General features: G+C 59.3%; 1 protein-coding gene across 11 annotated transcripts in view; it reads right to left on the reverse strand.

The window, feature by feature from the left end:
* Positions 1–2,507: 2,507 nt before the first annotated feature.
* The window catches only part of RGS3 (regulator of G-protein signaling 3), a 64,334-nt gene continuing 52,994 nt past the window's right edge, over positions 2,508–13,847 (reverse strand). For 8 of the 11 annotated variants that reach the window (XM_015279301.4, XM_040648931.2, XM_040648932.2 and 5 more), the window contains 6 exons: positions 10,737–11,372; positions 7,983–8,056; positions 5,282–5,383; positions 4,565–4,626; positions 3,690–3,856; positions 2,508–3,612 (listed from right to left, as the gene is read on the reverse strand). In XM_015279301.4, the coding sequence (XP_015134787.2) occupies positions 3,427–3,612; positions 3,690–3,856; positions 4,565–4,626; positions 5,282–5,383; positions 7,983–8,056; positions 10,737–11,372 (1,227 nt within the window). In that variant the 3' untranslated portion in view covers positions 2,508–3,426. Of the gene's footprint in view, positions 3,613–3,689; positions 3,857–4,564; positions 4,627–5,281; positions 5,384–5,487; positions 5,679–7,151; positions 7,335–7,982; positions 8,057–10,736; positions 11,373–11,722; positions 11,802–13,847 lie in introns of those variants that run through there. The other 3 variants (NM_001048051.3, NM_001397769.1, NM_001281937.3) reach the window with 3 other exon arrangements.

Genomic DNA, 13,847 nt, shown 5'->3' on the forward strand with positions numbered 1-13,847 from the left:
CCTGTAAGGATGGCAAACGCTTCAGTGATTCTGCAGAATAAAGAGAAGGGCTCCATCCTCCCGGCTGCAGGCAGCTCTGAAGTGGGGCTCACGTGCAGCCTGGTGCTGCTCAGCACAGAGAATTCCTCATTCCCAGGTGCTGGGCTGCTCCTTTGGGTGCTGCTGGGCGGACACATGTCTTGGTGCCTCCTCCCAGTGAGCCTCCATCCACCACACACTCATCAGCCTAAAATATTTTCATTTTCTGTTTTCAGAACTTCGTTCATAGATCACAGATGACCCCAACACCCTTCTCCGGAGGCCTCAGCTGATGAAGCACTGAGCTGTGGGGTGTTTGAAGGGTGAGGACCCATCACCTACGATAGGGAAACCTGCTTTCAGTTCACCCCAACCTCCTGATCCCTAATGGTGTGGGGAAGCCATAGCAATAAACCCATGACTTCGGGACATTTTCATCAGCCATCATCACCTCTTTCACCCCTGCAGTCAGCACGTTTTTTTGAACCCAACAAGATGATTGCTCCCATTTTCCCATTGAAATCATTCCCCCATGGCCCTCTGCCTCGTTGCTGCCTTTGTCCCGGTGAGTTCCACCCCACCAAGGCACCAAGGGCGCTCACGCCGGGCAGATTTCCCCCTGTTTGTACACTACAAACACAGCTGAGTTGTGACTACCAGCAACTGAGCAACCACAGGTTTTATCTCCAAGATAAATCCCTGCTGTCTGTTGAGATAAGGCCCGCTACAGCATCCCCTCATCTGGGGAGGGAGCAGCTTCCCCATTGGGAATTTGCCTACAGCAGCCATGTCCACAGAACCTGCAGTTGGTGGCGTGTTGGGCACTGGCAATAGGATTTTCCTCGCCGTGGCCATCCCCAACCAGGAGGTCTCCATAACAGCCCCATCCATGAGCTGATATCCCCATCCCATCCCCACCAGCTGCTCCAGGTTTCCCACACCCTTCATTACCAGGGCATGAAGCCTTGGGGCGATGGCACAGCAGGGACAAAGCTGGAGCTGCAGTGTCACCACAGGGTCTTCTGAGATGCATCCTTCCACCACGGGCAAGCAAAGGGCAGTGCCAGTTCCAGGAGAACAGGGTACACACACCTGATATCCCCACCTCCCACCCCAGCCCAGCTTCTCCTGGAGATCAGTGCATCTCTGAAGCACGTGGGGACAGTGCTTGCAGAGTGACTCACACCAACCTGACGTGCTGGCAATAAATTCTGTTACAGCAATAACCAAACCTCTATTGCTATTGCAGGGCTATTTCTGTCTTCACCAGGGAGTGATCCCAGGTGCTCACGCCTTTTGCATGCTGCCACCTCTGTCCTCGCTGTGACTGTCTGAGGCAGCTGGGAGGTGGTGATGTGAACCTTGGCACCAGGTCCCTGCTCCACGTGTCCCAGTGCTGCCCCAGCCCTCACTGCCCACCCTGACGGGCTCACATCCCACACTCAACCAACGAGGCTGTGGCACTGGGTGCTTCTGGGCATCACCCAGCCACAGGAAGGGATATGTACAGCTCATGGCATCCTTGGCAGCAAGAAAGCACTGTAAGGTTCCACAAAATGCCCCATGAAAACCCCTGAAGCCCAGGAGGAAGAGGATAACAAGGCTCTTGGGATGGGGAGGAAGAGGAGGGTCCAGTTTGGAGGTACCTTTGCCCTACAGGAGATATGGACACAGGGTGGGTCCTGGGACTGTGGAGACATCTTGGGCCATGTGCTGGGGCTTGAAACAGCCAGGACAACCTGCCTGGGCAGTGGGGACCAGGGAGCACCCCTACATCAGATGGGGCTGGCAGTGCTCACAAGGACAGTGTGCTGAGCCATCAGGTACCAGCAGCTCCAGTAACGGTGGCCAGGAAAGGGACTATAACTGCCATGGGGAGATGTGCCTGTGGGTTAGGGGGCAGCCACACCATCCCCATCCCACTGCCAGCAGCCCCAAACCACACAGAGGGGCAGCTTTGTGAGCCACCCTTTGTGAGCCACAGCACTGCATGGCCCCGTGGTGCCACGAGCACAGTGAGCCACCCAAGCCTGACCACAAGCAGCCCCAGGGATGGGCACGAGACATCTTAACCTCTGAATGCACAGGAACCAGCCCCTACACAGCATTCTCCCTACAGATCCCAGCTGTGCCTGGCCAAGCAGTGCAGCCAGGACCTGACGCAGCAACTCTGGGCTTTTTGCTGCTCCTTCTGATGTGTCTCATGGGGACCCGCTGGTACGTGAGGCCACCCACATCTCTGGGCACTTCCTCATTCACAGGCCTCTGCCCCGCTGGGTATACATAGCAAACGCTGTCCCTGGGAACAGTCTCATTTTGGGCAAAACTCTCTGGGTTTCTGGCCTCAGCCTTTAACCTGGGAGCATCTGGCAGCTGCTGCAGCACGCAAGACAGCTCAGCATTTTGCGAGACCAGGTTTTCCCATCTTTAGTCATGTTTATGCTCCTCCAGCTCCACCAGCACAGAGAGACATACCACGAAGAAAAGGCTACAAGAAATTACATTCTCCTTTTATTTACCTATGACCATGACAATGCATTTTTGCTAGCTGCAGAGATGCTTCGCACTGTAAACTGGGCGCCCGGACGCATGCAGTCCGTCCGGCTCCGCCGCGTTCAGCAACAGCCCCGCGTCTCCAAACGCAGTGTTGTGATCCAGGGTAGGGAGAGCACCGATTCCCAGAGCTGCTTATCTCCACCAGCAAGCCCTCCGTCGTCAGGGCAGGATATGTACACCCAGGCTCCCCCAGCGCTGCTAGGGAACGCGCTATTGGTTTTGTTTTGTTTTTTTTTTCCTTTTCTTTGTCAGATAAAACCTGCAAACTTACTTAGAAAATGTTGCACGCACTCGTAAAAGAGAAGGCATCCGCTCCACGGGAGAACTCCGCCGCGACACGCACAACTATTGCACTTGTAAATTGGGAACGAGGGTTTCCTATAACACAGCGATGCGTCCAGCGAGAGGAGGTCAATAAATAAACCAGGAACGAGGGGAGCGAGAAGCTCCTGCGGGATGGCTGCTTCGGGGCAGGGATGCGCAGCAGCACCGCGGGGCCGGGTCAGGTCAGGAGTCCTTTGTCCAGGGCTGACGCCCACATCGGTGCTGCCTGGGGAAAAGCAGAGCCCTGCGTAAAAGCCTTCCTCCTCCACGCTGGGTCGGGATCAAGCGTCGCCATCCAGCGATGCTCGCAGCTCAGGTTCACAGTAGTCATGCGGGAGCTTCCCCTCCTGGCTGACATCCGCCCCGACGGCGTCGTACCAGCGATGGCGGGACGGGGCGATGGAGCAGTACCAGCCTGCCTGGCGCCGGTGCCCCCGCTGCCCCACGCCTGGGGGGCACAGCCTGCCGCAGCGAGGTCCCCACCGCCGGTTCCATGTAAACACGCAGCTCCCAGCCTGCCCCGTAGCCCTACAGCGGGGAGCTGGCTTTCTTCTGGTGGATGATGTCCAAGTACAAGTCAGAGCGGAGGAAGCGGGGGTACGAGTCCTTCTCCATCAGCCCGTAAATCCTCTTCTGCGCGAGGTCGAAGCAGCCGCGGGTGATGTTCTGCAGGTTCTCCTTGGTGTGCTCCCGTGTGTAGGAGTCCAGATTCACCTGTGGGCAGAGAGAGGGGTGAGCGGCCCCAGCGGCCCCACAGCACAGAGTTGGCTCTGAGCGGGAGCCGGCCTCACCTCCTTGCAGGACTGGATGGCAATGTACTCCGCAAAGATCTTCTTGGCCTTGGAGACCATCTTGGACTGGGATTTGATCTTCTTGTACTCCTCGCATGCCAGCCAGAACTCCAGGTTCTCCTCACTGAACTCGGTGCGCAGGAAGGCCCTGAAAGCTGCGAGCCCATCTGTGGGGACAGACACAGCTCTATTCCCGAACAGACGCACAGCTCTATCAAACCCCAAATCCCTGCCATTTCACTCCCTATAAATACCCTATGAACACGAGCTGTGCAGGTGGCAATGCCCGGCCTGGCAGCACCAAGATGAACCACACGTGTGCTTAGTGCCCCGTTCTCGGCCATCTGAGCTCACAAAGGGAAGCTCCGTGTGGATTGGGTGCAGTGACTGGGATGGGATCCCCACAGGGACATGCAGACAATATGTTATGCACAGCTGTGGTGCACGGTAGGGCAAGGAAGGGAGTGCTGCAAAGCAGCTCCCGCCCTGCAGACATGAGGCAGGCAGGGGATTCTGCCTTTCCCTCCCCAGTTGGAGTGGGACCGCAATCCCAAGTTCTCCCTAGCTCCTGTAGCAAAGCCTCCCCCCCCCCCCATAGTTTGGCAGAGGAAAAATGACTGTAGGGAAAGGATCACAGAATCATAGAATGGCCTGGGTTAAAAAGGACCTCAAAGATCATCCAGTTCCAACCCCCTTGCCATGGGAAGGCTCACCAACCACCAGACCAGGCTGCCCAGAGCCACGTCCAGCCTGGGATGCTCCATTCCGTCTCCATTCTCCCCAAGAAACCAGAGCTTAGGAAATCACAGTGCTCCCCATGCACACACCTGGACATTCCCCATTGGCAAAGGCAAAACAGAAGGGCAGACACTCACATTTGTGCAGCAGCAGCTTCTCCAGGGACTCCCCCCACTTGAGAGCTTCCTCAGGTGCAGGCCTGCAGAATAAAGGCATCTGTTAGCAGAGCAAAGCTGCAAAAGCCACAGCTGCTGCCTGCCACCACACAGCTGCCCCAGGGAAAGTACCCTTCCAGCAGCAGCGGCATCGCTGCGCACCCTGCAGTGGCCGCACCACCACCGGCACCCACAGCGCTGAGCTGGCTGTGCTGGAATTAATGCTCTGCACTTAGGGTGGCAGGAAGAAAACCTGAGGTAAGGGAGGGCTGTGCGTGCTGCTGCCTTTGAGCCAGCACTGGAAAAATCCCAGGCAGTGCCCGGGGCTGTGGGATTTCGGGTGCCCCAATGAAGCCGCAGGGCGTGCGGCCGGGCAGCGCTCGTCCCAACTGCTGGAGCACCTCCAGAGCTGAGTGGTTTCCCAAAGCATCCTCTGTTCGGCTGAAGGTGTCGTGTTGAAGCGCTGGGGGAAAGCAGGGAAATTTCCAGCCCCGAGTGCTGCCGTGCCGCCGGCACAGGGCAGGGAACCCAAGGCAGCGTTCAGCCGAAAAACGTATTTAACACAGCTCAGGCTCCGTGAGCCCACAGCCTCCCCAGCTGGGTGACCCAGCACCGCCGGAGGTGGCACCGACTCTGGACAGAGCTCGACCCCAAGCGCCGTGCCCCCGGAGCCCCACACCGCCCGCCCGCAGCACCTACTTGAGAGACTTGAGCACTTTGTCCAGCTTGCTGGAGGGGTTGGCGCCGGGAGACTCGTTCCTCCGCCGGAAAATCCCCAGCCGGTTCTTCATATCCTTGGCTCTGGAGGAGAAGAGCAAGGTTTAGGGGCGGGCAGGGAGGGGAGCGGCGCCCAGAGGTGCGCGGTGCCACGGGGAGCCCCGTCCCGCTCGTCGCCCATCACCTACTCCTTCATGGTGTGCCGGCGCTGCAGGCTGCCGTTGTGCGGCCGCTGCACGCCCAGCAGCATCTCGGCGTGAAACTCCAACGGCTGCGGTTTGGAGAGGTCACGGAAAAAGGGCATCGTTTGTCGGGACGGCTCCCGCACGGCCGGCACACCCGGCCCGGCACTGCGCTCTGCGGCTCCGCACCGCGCTCCGGGACGGCGCGGAAGTGGGAGGGCCGAACGGAGCTGCGTGGCGTGGATGAGGCGTGGGTGAGGAGGGCTGTGTGTCAGCCCCGCTCGGGACGGCTCCGCCGTTGCTGGGGAAGCTCGAGGAAAGGTGGAAAAAAGCATGGGAGAGGGCGGGGAGATGGGGCCTTTCAAGGGACGGCGGGGAAAGTCATCGCGGCGGGGATTTACGAGCGCTATTTATAGGGCGCCGGGGAATGCGGCGGAGCTGAGCGGGGCCGGCGGTGCGGGGCTGCGTCCCCTCTGCGGGGCCGGCAGCGCGGCCGGGAGCCGGAGGGATGGCAGCGTCCGGTGTCGGATTGGAGCGGGCACGGCCACGGGGACATCGCGGCGGGATGGTTGGGACGCACTGCGTAACCCACGGCGACGGCACCGCACGGTGCCACCCCCCACGCGTCCCCACACTGCCGTCCCTGTACAGACAGACAGATGTGCAGCCGTGCGCGGCGCTCCCGTTGCCCCAGGAAGCTGCCATAGGCACACAGCACCGGTTTGGGCAGCGGCCACGGGAAGGGCTGCAACGGGCATCAGCGCTGCCCAAGTCCTGCCCGGCTCCCAGCGGGCAGCGGGAGGTGACACAGAGAGCACGGGATGGGCGATGCTGACCCCTCGTGGCACAGCTCCTGAATGCACCGAGGATGGTTGGGGACGCGGGGTGGCACGGCCACCTCCAGCAGGTCCCACACTGCAGGGTGCTCGGAGGAGCTGCCACTGCGTGTGGCTGCGGCCGGGGCTGGTTGGGAACACACGGGGCGTGGAGGGGTTCACGGTGTCCCCGGTTGTCCCCGGCTGCTGCCAGGCACCAGCGCAGCGCCGACACCGGACCGGCAGATCCAAGCGAGGAGCTCCAAACTCCACCTGCATCCCATCAGCGCGGCGCAAGCCGCCCCACAGAGCTCCCAGCAACAATTTCAGCACTGTTCCCACTTTAGCAACGTGGCCACTGCAGCTGGGAGCCTGGCGAGGTGTGAAAAGCACTGAATAGTCCCTGTGTGTGTGTGTGTGTGTGTGTGTGTGTGTGTGTGTGTGCCCATGTGTCCATCCGTCCGTGCAAGGAAGCAGCATCCGTGGGCTGCACTTTGTGCACCCTCTGCACCCACAGCTCTGCAGCACCAGGTTTCCTGGCTGTCCCACAGCAGGAAGCAAAGCCCCGGAGGAGTTCCCAAACCTAAAACCTGCGGGATGCTGCGCTCTCAGCGCTCCTCTTGCAGATGCTCACAAATAAACAGCAAGCAGCACACAGCCCGGCTGCTCCCGCTGCGGAGTGCACACAGCCCCCAGGAAGGTGCTGCCACAAAAATCCACAGCACACTGCTGGGTTCTACCTGGAGTCACCTCCATCAGCCATCCTCAAGGCCTCGTCCAGCCCCATCTCCCCGCGCCACCTCCAAACCATCCCCTGCAGTGCGCATCGCCGTCCCCACCGGAGCCCCGTCCTACCTTTCCAGGCACTTCTCAGAAAAATCCACCATGGTGAGGTGCATCGGGAGCAGCTGGCAGTGCCGAACCGCAGCCACCCTCCCCATAAATACCCCACAGGCCGCCTGGCAGCCGTCCCTGCAGCCAATCGCCGCCCGCTGCGATGCACCGCGCTCCCACAGCCATCCCAAGGTGAGCGGCACAAACCCTCCCCACAGCCGCTCCCGCGCCCTACAGATCCCCCCCCCCCCCCGCCGCCCCAACTCCCCCGGCTCACGTGGGGATGTCCCCGCTGCAGATGGCGAGGGACTGATTTTCATTTCAAGTGTTTGGAGGATGAAAAGAGCTATAAATGAGCGGCTGCGGCGGAGCGCGCGGGACAACAGTGCCGCTCGCTGGCAGGCTGCACGCGGGGAGAGCTGCCATCGAGGTGCACGCACAGCCACGCGCAGCACCGCAGGCACCGCAGCCACGTGCAGCGCTCCACCTGCCCCTCTCACGTGCAAGGGGCAATGCCAAGGCACAGCAATCCTGGTTGCAAAACCCGCTCCCCGTGCCTCCCCCCCCCGCCCCGAGTTGCAGCTGTGCTCAGGGCAAGCGAAGGCCACGGCTCCCCCGTCCTTGCCCGGACCAGCTGCGGGGCGTCCCAAACCCTTAACTCAGTGTCAGGGCTGCAGCACCCCACCCATCGTATCACAGTGAACACTCCCAGCCATGCTGGGCAACATCGCCAGCACTCATCCCACCCACCTCCCGACCAGCAGAAACTCTGGGTGAATGGGGTACGGTACCCCATGGGCTCAGCCCTGGTGTTTTGCCCATGGCACTATTGAACCACAGCGTGCCACTTACAGGCTTCTGCTCCTCTTCTTGCGGGAGGTCTCCTCCCCTTCATCACAGCTGCATTCAGGGTTGCCTCCGCTCAGCTGGGGGGGGAAGAGAAAAGCAGTGTTTGCACCACTGTGCCATGCATGCCCTCACACCACCAAGCAGCTCTACCAGCAACTCCCGAGGTCCTCGTGCAGCAGCTCCTTCCCCCAAAGGCTGCAGCAGAGCAGGGGCTGAAACCCCGACCCCCTCCCCTGCCCATGTCCTGGGGACATCCCACAGCTTCAAGGTGCTGCCAGCAGAGCCTCCTGCAGCGGCACTCCCATCCTCCTTCCCCATGTTCCCATCTCTGCTGTCCTGAGTGGGCACGGGGTTGGGGCACCCAAAATACTCTGGTGGTCTCCCAGCAGTCCCCAGGCAGGAAAAAATCAGAGCAGAACTGAACCATAACATGGCAGCTTCTGGGAGCGCCCAGGGCTTCCTATCCCCAACCTCCACCCAGAGGTGACCTGGGCAGCCCTGGGGACCTCAGAGGTGCTGCGAGGTCAGGGTGTCACCAGCACAGCCTCCGAGCCACAAAGCCCAATGGTCGGGCGTGGGGACCCCGTGGGCCACCTTCACTTGGAGGCTTCGCTACCTCACTGAGCACAGCTGGAAGGGGGCTCATAGCCAACCCCGCAACCAACCCCACAGGCAGCCCCACGGCCAGCCCAGCCCCACTCTGCTTCCTCGGGGTGCTTTCCAGGATCGCCGATCCGTGGCAGTGCCGTGGGAACCCTCTGCATGGCCCAGCAGCCCCGGGCTCAAGGCTTCTGACACTTCCTTCCATTCTGCGCCCGGGTTTCCGGAGTTTATCGGCCCCAAACAATGAGGCCCCTGCAAAGCACCTTCCCCCCACAGATAGGGCCGGCCGGGGCGACACACAGCCGGGCCATGCTTCCTGCCATTGTCCGGAGAGGCTCCGCTGCTCTCAGGGACAAAAAGCAACCACTGCCGAGTCCCAGCACTCCTGGCTGTAAAACAACAACCTGCCCGGATTGAGAGCAGTGGGAGGCACAGGGAACCGTGGGCACAATGGGATGATCCCATAAATAATCCCGCTTGGTGGACAAGGAGAGGCCACTGGGTGCCGTAGTGCTGCAGGCAGTGCTTGGCCTGGGGGGATGCAAAGGGGAACTGTACATCAGCGCCGGATCTGGAAAGCTTGGAGGGTTTCACTGGGCTCCTCCAAATGCACAGAGCTCCAAAAGTCCCTCCCAAGTGTAGGCAGGGAATGGCTGTGGCACAAAGCCCCGTGTGCATGGTGGTTGGGGCAGGGAGAGGTGGCACAGGAGGAGCAGGCAGGGGACCAGGGGCTCCAAAGGCAAATTGTGCTCCAAGAAATGGCAACCAAGGTGGCTTTCGATGTATCAGGAGAATGGCATGGGGAGAGTTAATCCCATCATGGGTTTAATTCACAGTGCTGTCATGCATGGTGGCACACAGAGCTCTGCACCAGCACCCCCTGCCAAGAGGTAGAGCAGCATGCAATGCAGTCCCAAGCACTGCAAGGTGCTCTCAAGCAGTGTGATGTGGTCCTGAGCCAAGCAGCATGGTTACAAGCCATGCAACAAGACCCCAGGCTCTGCAACATTGTGCCGAGCCATACGACATGGTCCAAAGCCATGCAATGAGATCTCAGCCTGTGCAACAAAGTCCTGAGCCATGAAGAAATTTCCCAAGCCATGCAGTGTGGTCTTAAGCCACACAGTGCAGTCCCAGACAGTGCAACGTGGTCCCAAACTGTGCCATGCAGCCCTGAGCCACGAAATGCAGCCCCAGGCAGAGCCCAGCCATGGCAGGTCAGGCAGAGCTGGGTGCTGGGAAGGCTCATGGCCGTTCCCACAGCAGGAATGGGGCAGCAGCACATCTCACACACCATCTTTGCAATGGCAGCTCAACTCCTATCAATACTTGCGATGCCAAAGCATGGCCTATCCACTGCAGAGCTCCTGCATGCTTGTGTGTGTGCCAGCACTGCTCTCCAGTGTCTGATGCACAGCAGCTCCTCCTCAGCCTGTTTAGGATGGGCTCTCTGCAAGGACCAAAGCCCTGTCGGAGGCCAAGCAGTGCACTCAGCTGCTGGTGTCCCTGAGCACAGCAGGGATGCACAGTCAGGGGAGGCTCCCTGGAGCCCAGCTCTTCCCTGTCCCTGCCCCGCTGAGCGGCAGTTTGCACATCCAAATGCACGTGCACCTCTCCCTCTGTGCTCAGCAGACAGCAGCTCTGCAGCCCATGGGATCTGTTGACACCATGGGAGATGCTGCCCCAGCACCAGCACCTGGTGACATCCCCAGGGTGCCAAGCATTCCCTGGAGCTGCAGATGGGACACCCATAGAATCACAGAATGGGTTGGATGGAAGGGACCTTTAAGATCATTGATTTCCAACCCCACTGCTGTAGGAAGGGACGCCTCCCACCAGACCAGGTTGCTCACAGCTTCATCCAGCCTGGCCTGGAACACCTCCAGGATGGGAGTATCCTCTCTGAGCAACCTCTCCCAGTGTCCCACCACCCTCACAATAAGAATTTCTTCCTAACATCTAGTCTAAGTCTACCCTCTTCCAGTTTTAAGCCATTTCCCCTCATCCCGTTGCTACCCACCCTTACGCTCCTGGCCCGTCAGACACCAACAGCCACAGAGTCATGGAGAGCAGGGCCACACACAGGGACACCCCCACGCTGGGGATATCACCCACCCCAGGTCCAAGCTGCAGAGCCAGCACCAACCCACATACCTTCCTGTGCCCCGAGAAGAGCAGGCTGAGCTGATGGATGGAGCCTCCGTTCTTGGTGAGCTCCTTCTTGAGGGTCCTGGGGGAGGGCAGGGCCCAGTGCCCCGCACTGCCCTGGCTGTCCGAGCAGTTGAGCGTGGTGTCGGAGGTGAAGCAGTGCCCCTTGGCCTCCTGCAGCAGGCTGCCCTCGCTGTGCGTGCGGCGCCGCAGGGAGCTCTGCACGCTCAGTGTGTATGCAGGCTGGCAGCCCGACGTCTCGATCATGCTGCTGCGCTTCACCTCGCTCCTCTCCAGGTAGTTCTCGTCGCTGTCATCCTCTTCATCCTCATCGTCCTCTTCTTCGTCATCCTCATCTTCATCCTCCTCATCCTCACCGTCCACGGTGCTGCCGGCTGTGCCCACCAGGCTGAAGGAGCTGTCGAGGCGCAGCTCGGGGATGACGAAGGCCGGCACAGAGCTGGGCTGCTCCTCACCCTTCTCAGCAGCTGCCGGCTGCTTTTCGGCCAGGAGAGGCCCCTGGGCGGCTGCTGGAGCCTCCGATGGAGCCGGCACCTCTGTGGCCGGAGGAGCATTGCCTGCAGCCGCCCTCCTGTCCTCCAAGTGCATCTGCCCAGGCTTCTCGGCGTCCGTCTCCAGCATCTGCCCCGGGAGAAGATAAAGGAGGATGAAGGCAGGAGCACCCGAATCTCCCGCTGGCAGCCCTCCCATACAGCCTCTCCGCTCCTAACACCCAGCACAAGGCAGGGGTGCTCCTACAGCACTAACAGGGCTCCAGCAGTTGGGACAGCACTGTCCCCACGTTCTCGTGGGCCCCACAGCCCCCAGTCCCAGTCCTGGTCCCCGGAGCACCGCGTCCCCCACTATGGCTATAGGGTGGCAGCAGGATGGGCTCACCTTCCTGCAGCACTGTGGGTGAGTGTGTTTGGAGAAAATGGGGGGCAATGGGGCCTGTGGCTCCTGCACACAGGCAGAGCTGGGAACATCCTTACCGCGACAGATCCCTCGTCCTGCTGGGGGTCACCCCTGGGTGGCTGCAGCAGAGGATGAGAAAACCCAAAACGCAGCTCCAGCACCTCCTGCCCTGCGTTCTTAAGGGCAGGAGGGAAGTGCCAGGCTGCACATCATCCAATTGCCCAAGGCTGAGCAGCTCAGCCCCCCTGGCCCACAGCCACCGCTGCGGGGCTCCCCGCAGCCACACACCGTGCTCTTGCTAAACCACAGCCACTCCTACCCGCCCTGCTTGGATTTTTATGCTTTCGAGGCTGCCTTCTGCCAGCGAGTGTTGTCCTTTCTGAGGGAAAAGCCTGGGGGAGTCCAAGGGAAAAAACCTGCCTGGATTTTTCATGAGCTGGGGGAACTTGTGATGAGCCCCCCAGCCAGAGCAGCTGTATCCCCATTTACAAGCCGAGCATCTTCAAGAGCCCAAAGAAAAGCAGAAAGCTGGAGTTAACCAAGCCTCAACTCCTGTATAATGCTGTCTTGATTCAAAAATGAGATGGGAATTAACCCATCTAGCATCACATCCCACTGGGATTCACATCCCATGGCTGTCAATGCTTTGTGCTTTTTGCCATCCCAAAAGGTCCCCTCATACATCTACAGCCATGGAGAGGACCAGGTTCTGTCCCCTTACAGCCTGCCCTGCAGCAGCCAGCAATTTAGCATTATCTGAACTGCCCCAGAACAGCTGGATTTGGCGGGAGGCACAAAGTGAACGCTGGGTTCATCCCATCCTTGAGGCTGTTTCACTCCCCACAGTAATTTCTTGCAAAAGGGAATGTTTCCAGGCATGCTGTGCGAGGACGCTATTTGCACTGAGTGTTCTAACTGATGCTGTTTATGTCTTATTTGTCTTGCAATCACTGTCATCATTATTTCATGAAATAATTAGAGGAAAAACCCATGCAGCCCTCAGTCCAACCCTGCAAAGCCCTCCCCATCCCTGACAGCTCCCTTCTGCTGAACGTTGCTGGGTGCCCACATCAGATAAGGCTCTAGAAGGAAATGAACAGGCTCCTTTAAAATGAGAGAGGTTTGGGGATGAAATTAAATTCCTGTGTGCTAATTCAATCAGAGAATCTGCTGCTCTTCAGCAGCACGGAGATGTGAGCAGAAGGCTCACCACTGAGCAAGGTTTCGGTCTTGGGTCGGAAGCGCCGCTGGGGCTGAGAAATGCTGTCACTGCAAAAAGGGCCATGGCTGAGCTCCATGTGGTGGGGGAAGACATGGAAGGAGCAGGGCAGGAGCACAGTCATAGCTGGTCAGTGAGCCCAACCAAGGCTGGAGGGACTGGAGGGACTTCATCAGCACAAAGCCAAGGGCCACCATGCTGGGCAAAGCCCATGTGGGGGAGAAAGACAAGGCTGTGGGCAAGTTTCCTTCTCACCATCACCATGGCCAAGGGGTTATAGGAGGAGACAGCAAACACAGGCAGTGCTGATGCTGTCTCAGCAGGAAGGTGAACGGGGCATATGTTCTTCCAGCTCAAGGACTCCACCAGAACACCCCAAGATCTCCCTAGTAAGGGTTCCTCTCCCTTGGCCAGTGTCAGTGGCTTTGGAGCTAGCAGCCGACGTTTGATCCACCCACCTGCAATATTATCTGCTTGCCTATCCTCAACAGCTTGGCTTCACTGCCCTCAACATCTCACCACCTTGCTATCAACATCAGGGTCTGGGTCAACATCTGGCTCTTTCATCCTCAACTTCTGGCTCTCCCTGTCCTGTACCGAGGAGCTGAGGAGCTTTCCTGCCTCCTCCCAGAGGATCTCACACATCACTCTTCCAGTTTCTGTTCAGACTACATTGCCAAGGCTGCACGTCCCAAGAAGTGGAACAGAAAGAAGAAAGAGCTGTCTCCAAACCCCAGCATGGTTTTCCAGGATTGTTTTAGGGAACAGTGATGCTCGCTTTCAGATCAATGGAGTCCCTAATGTTTTCCCCATTGAACAACCCTTAACACACCTCAAAAAAAAGCCAGACTTTGCCCTCCCTACTCCAGCATCTTCAACCCCAGACCTGTACCCACTGCCTGGACTCCCTCTGCCTTTGGGCAACTCATCATTCACTGCCACAAAGGTTTTCCCATAACCAAGAGGGAGGGCTATGGCAAACC

This window comes from Gallus gallus, chromosome 17 (assembly GCF_016699485.2).
Source record: "Gallus gallus isolate bGalGal1 chromosome 17, bGalGal1.mat.broiler.GRCg7b, whole genome shotgun sequence".
NCBI classification, from domain to species: Eukaryota; Metazoa; Chordata; class Aves; order Galliformes; family Phasianidae; genus Gallus; species Gallus gallus.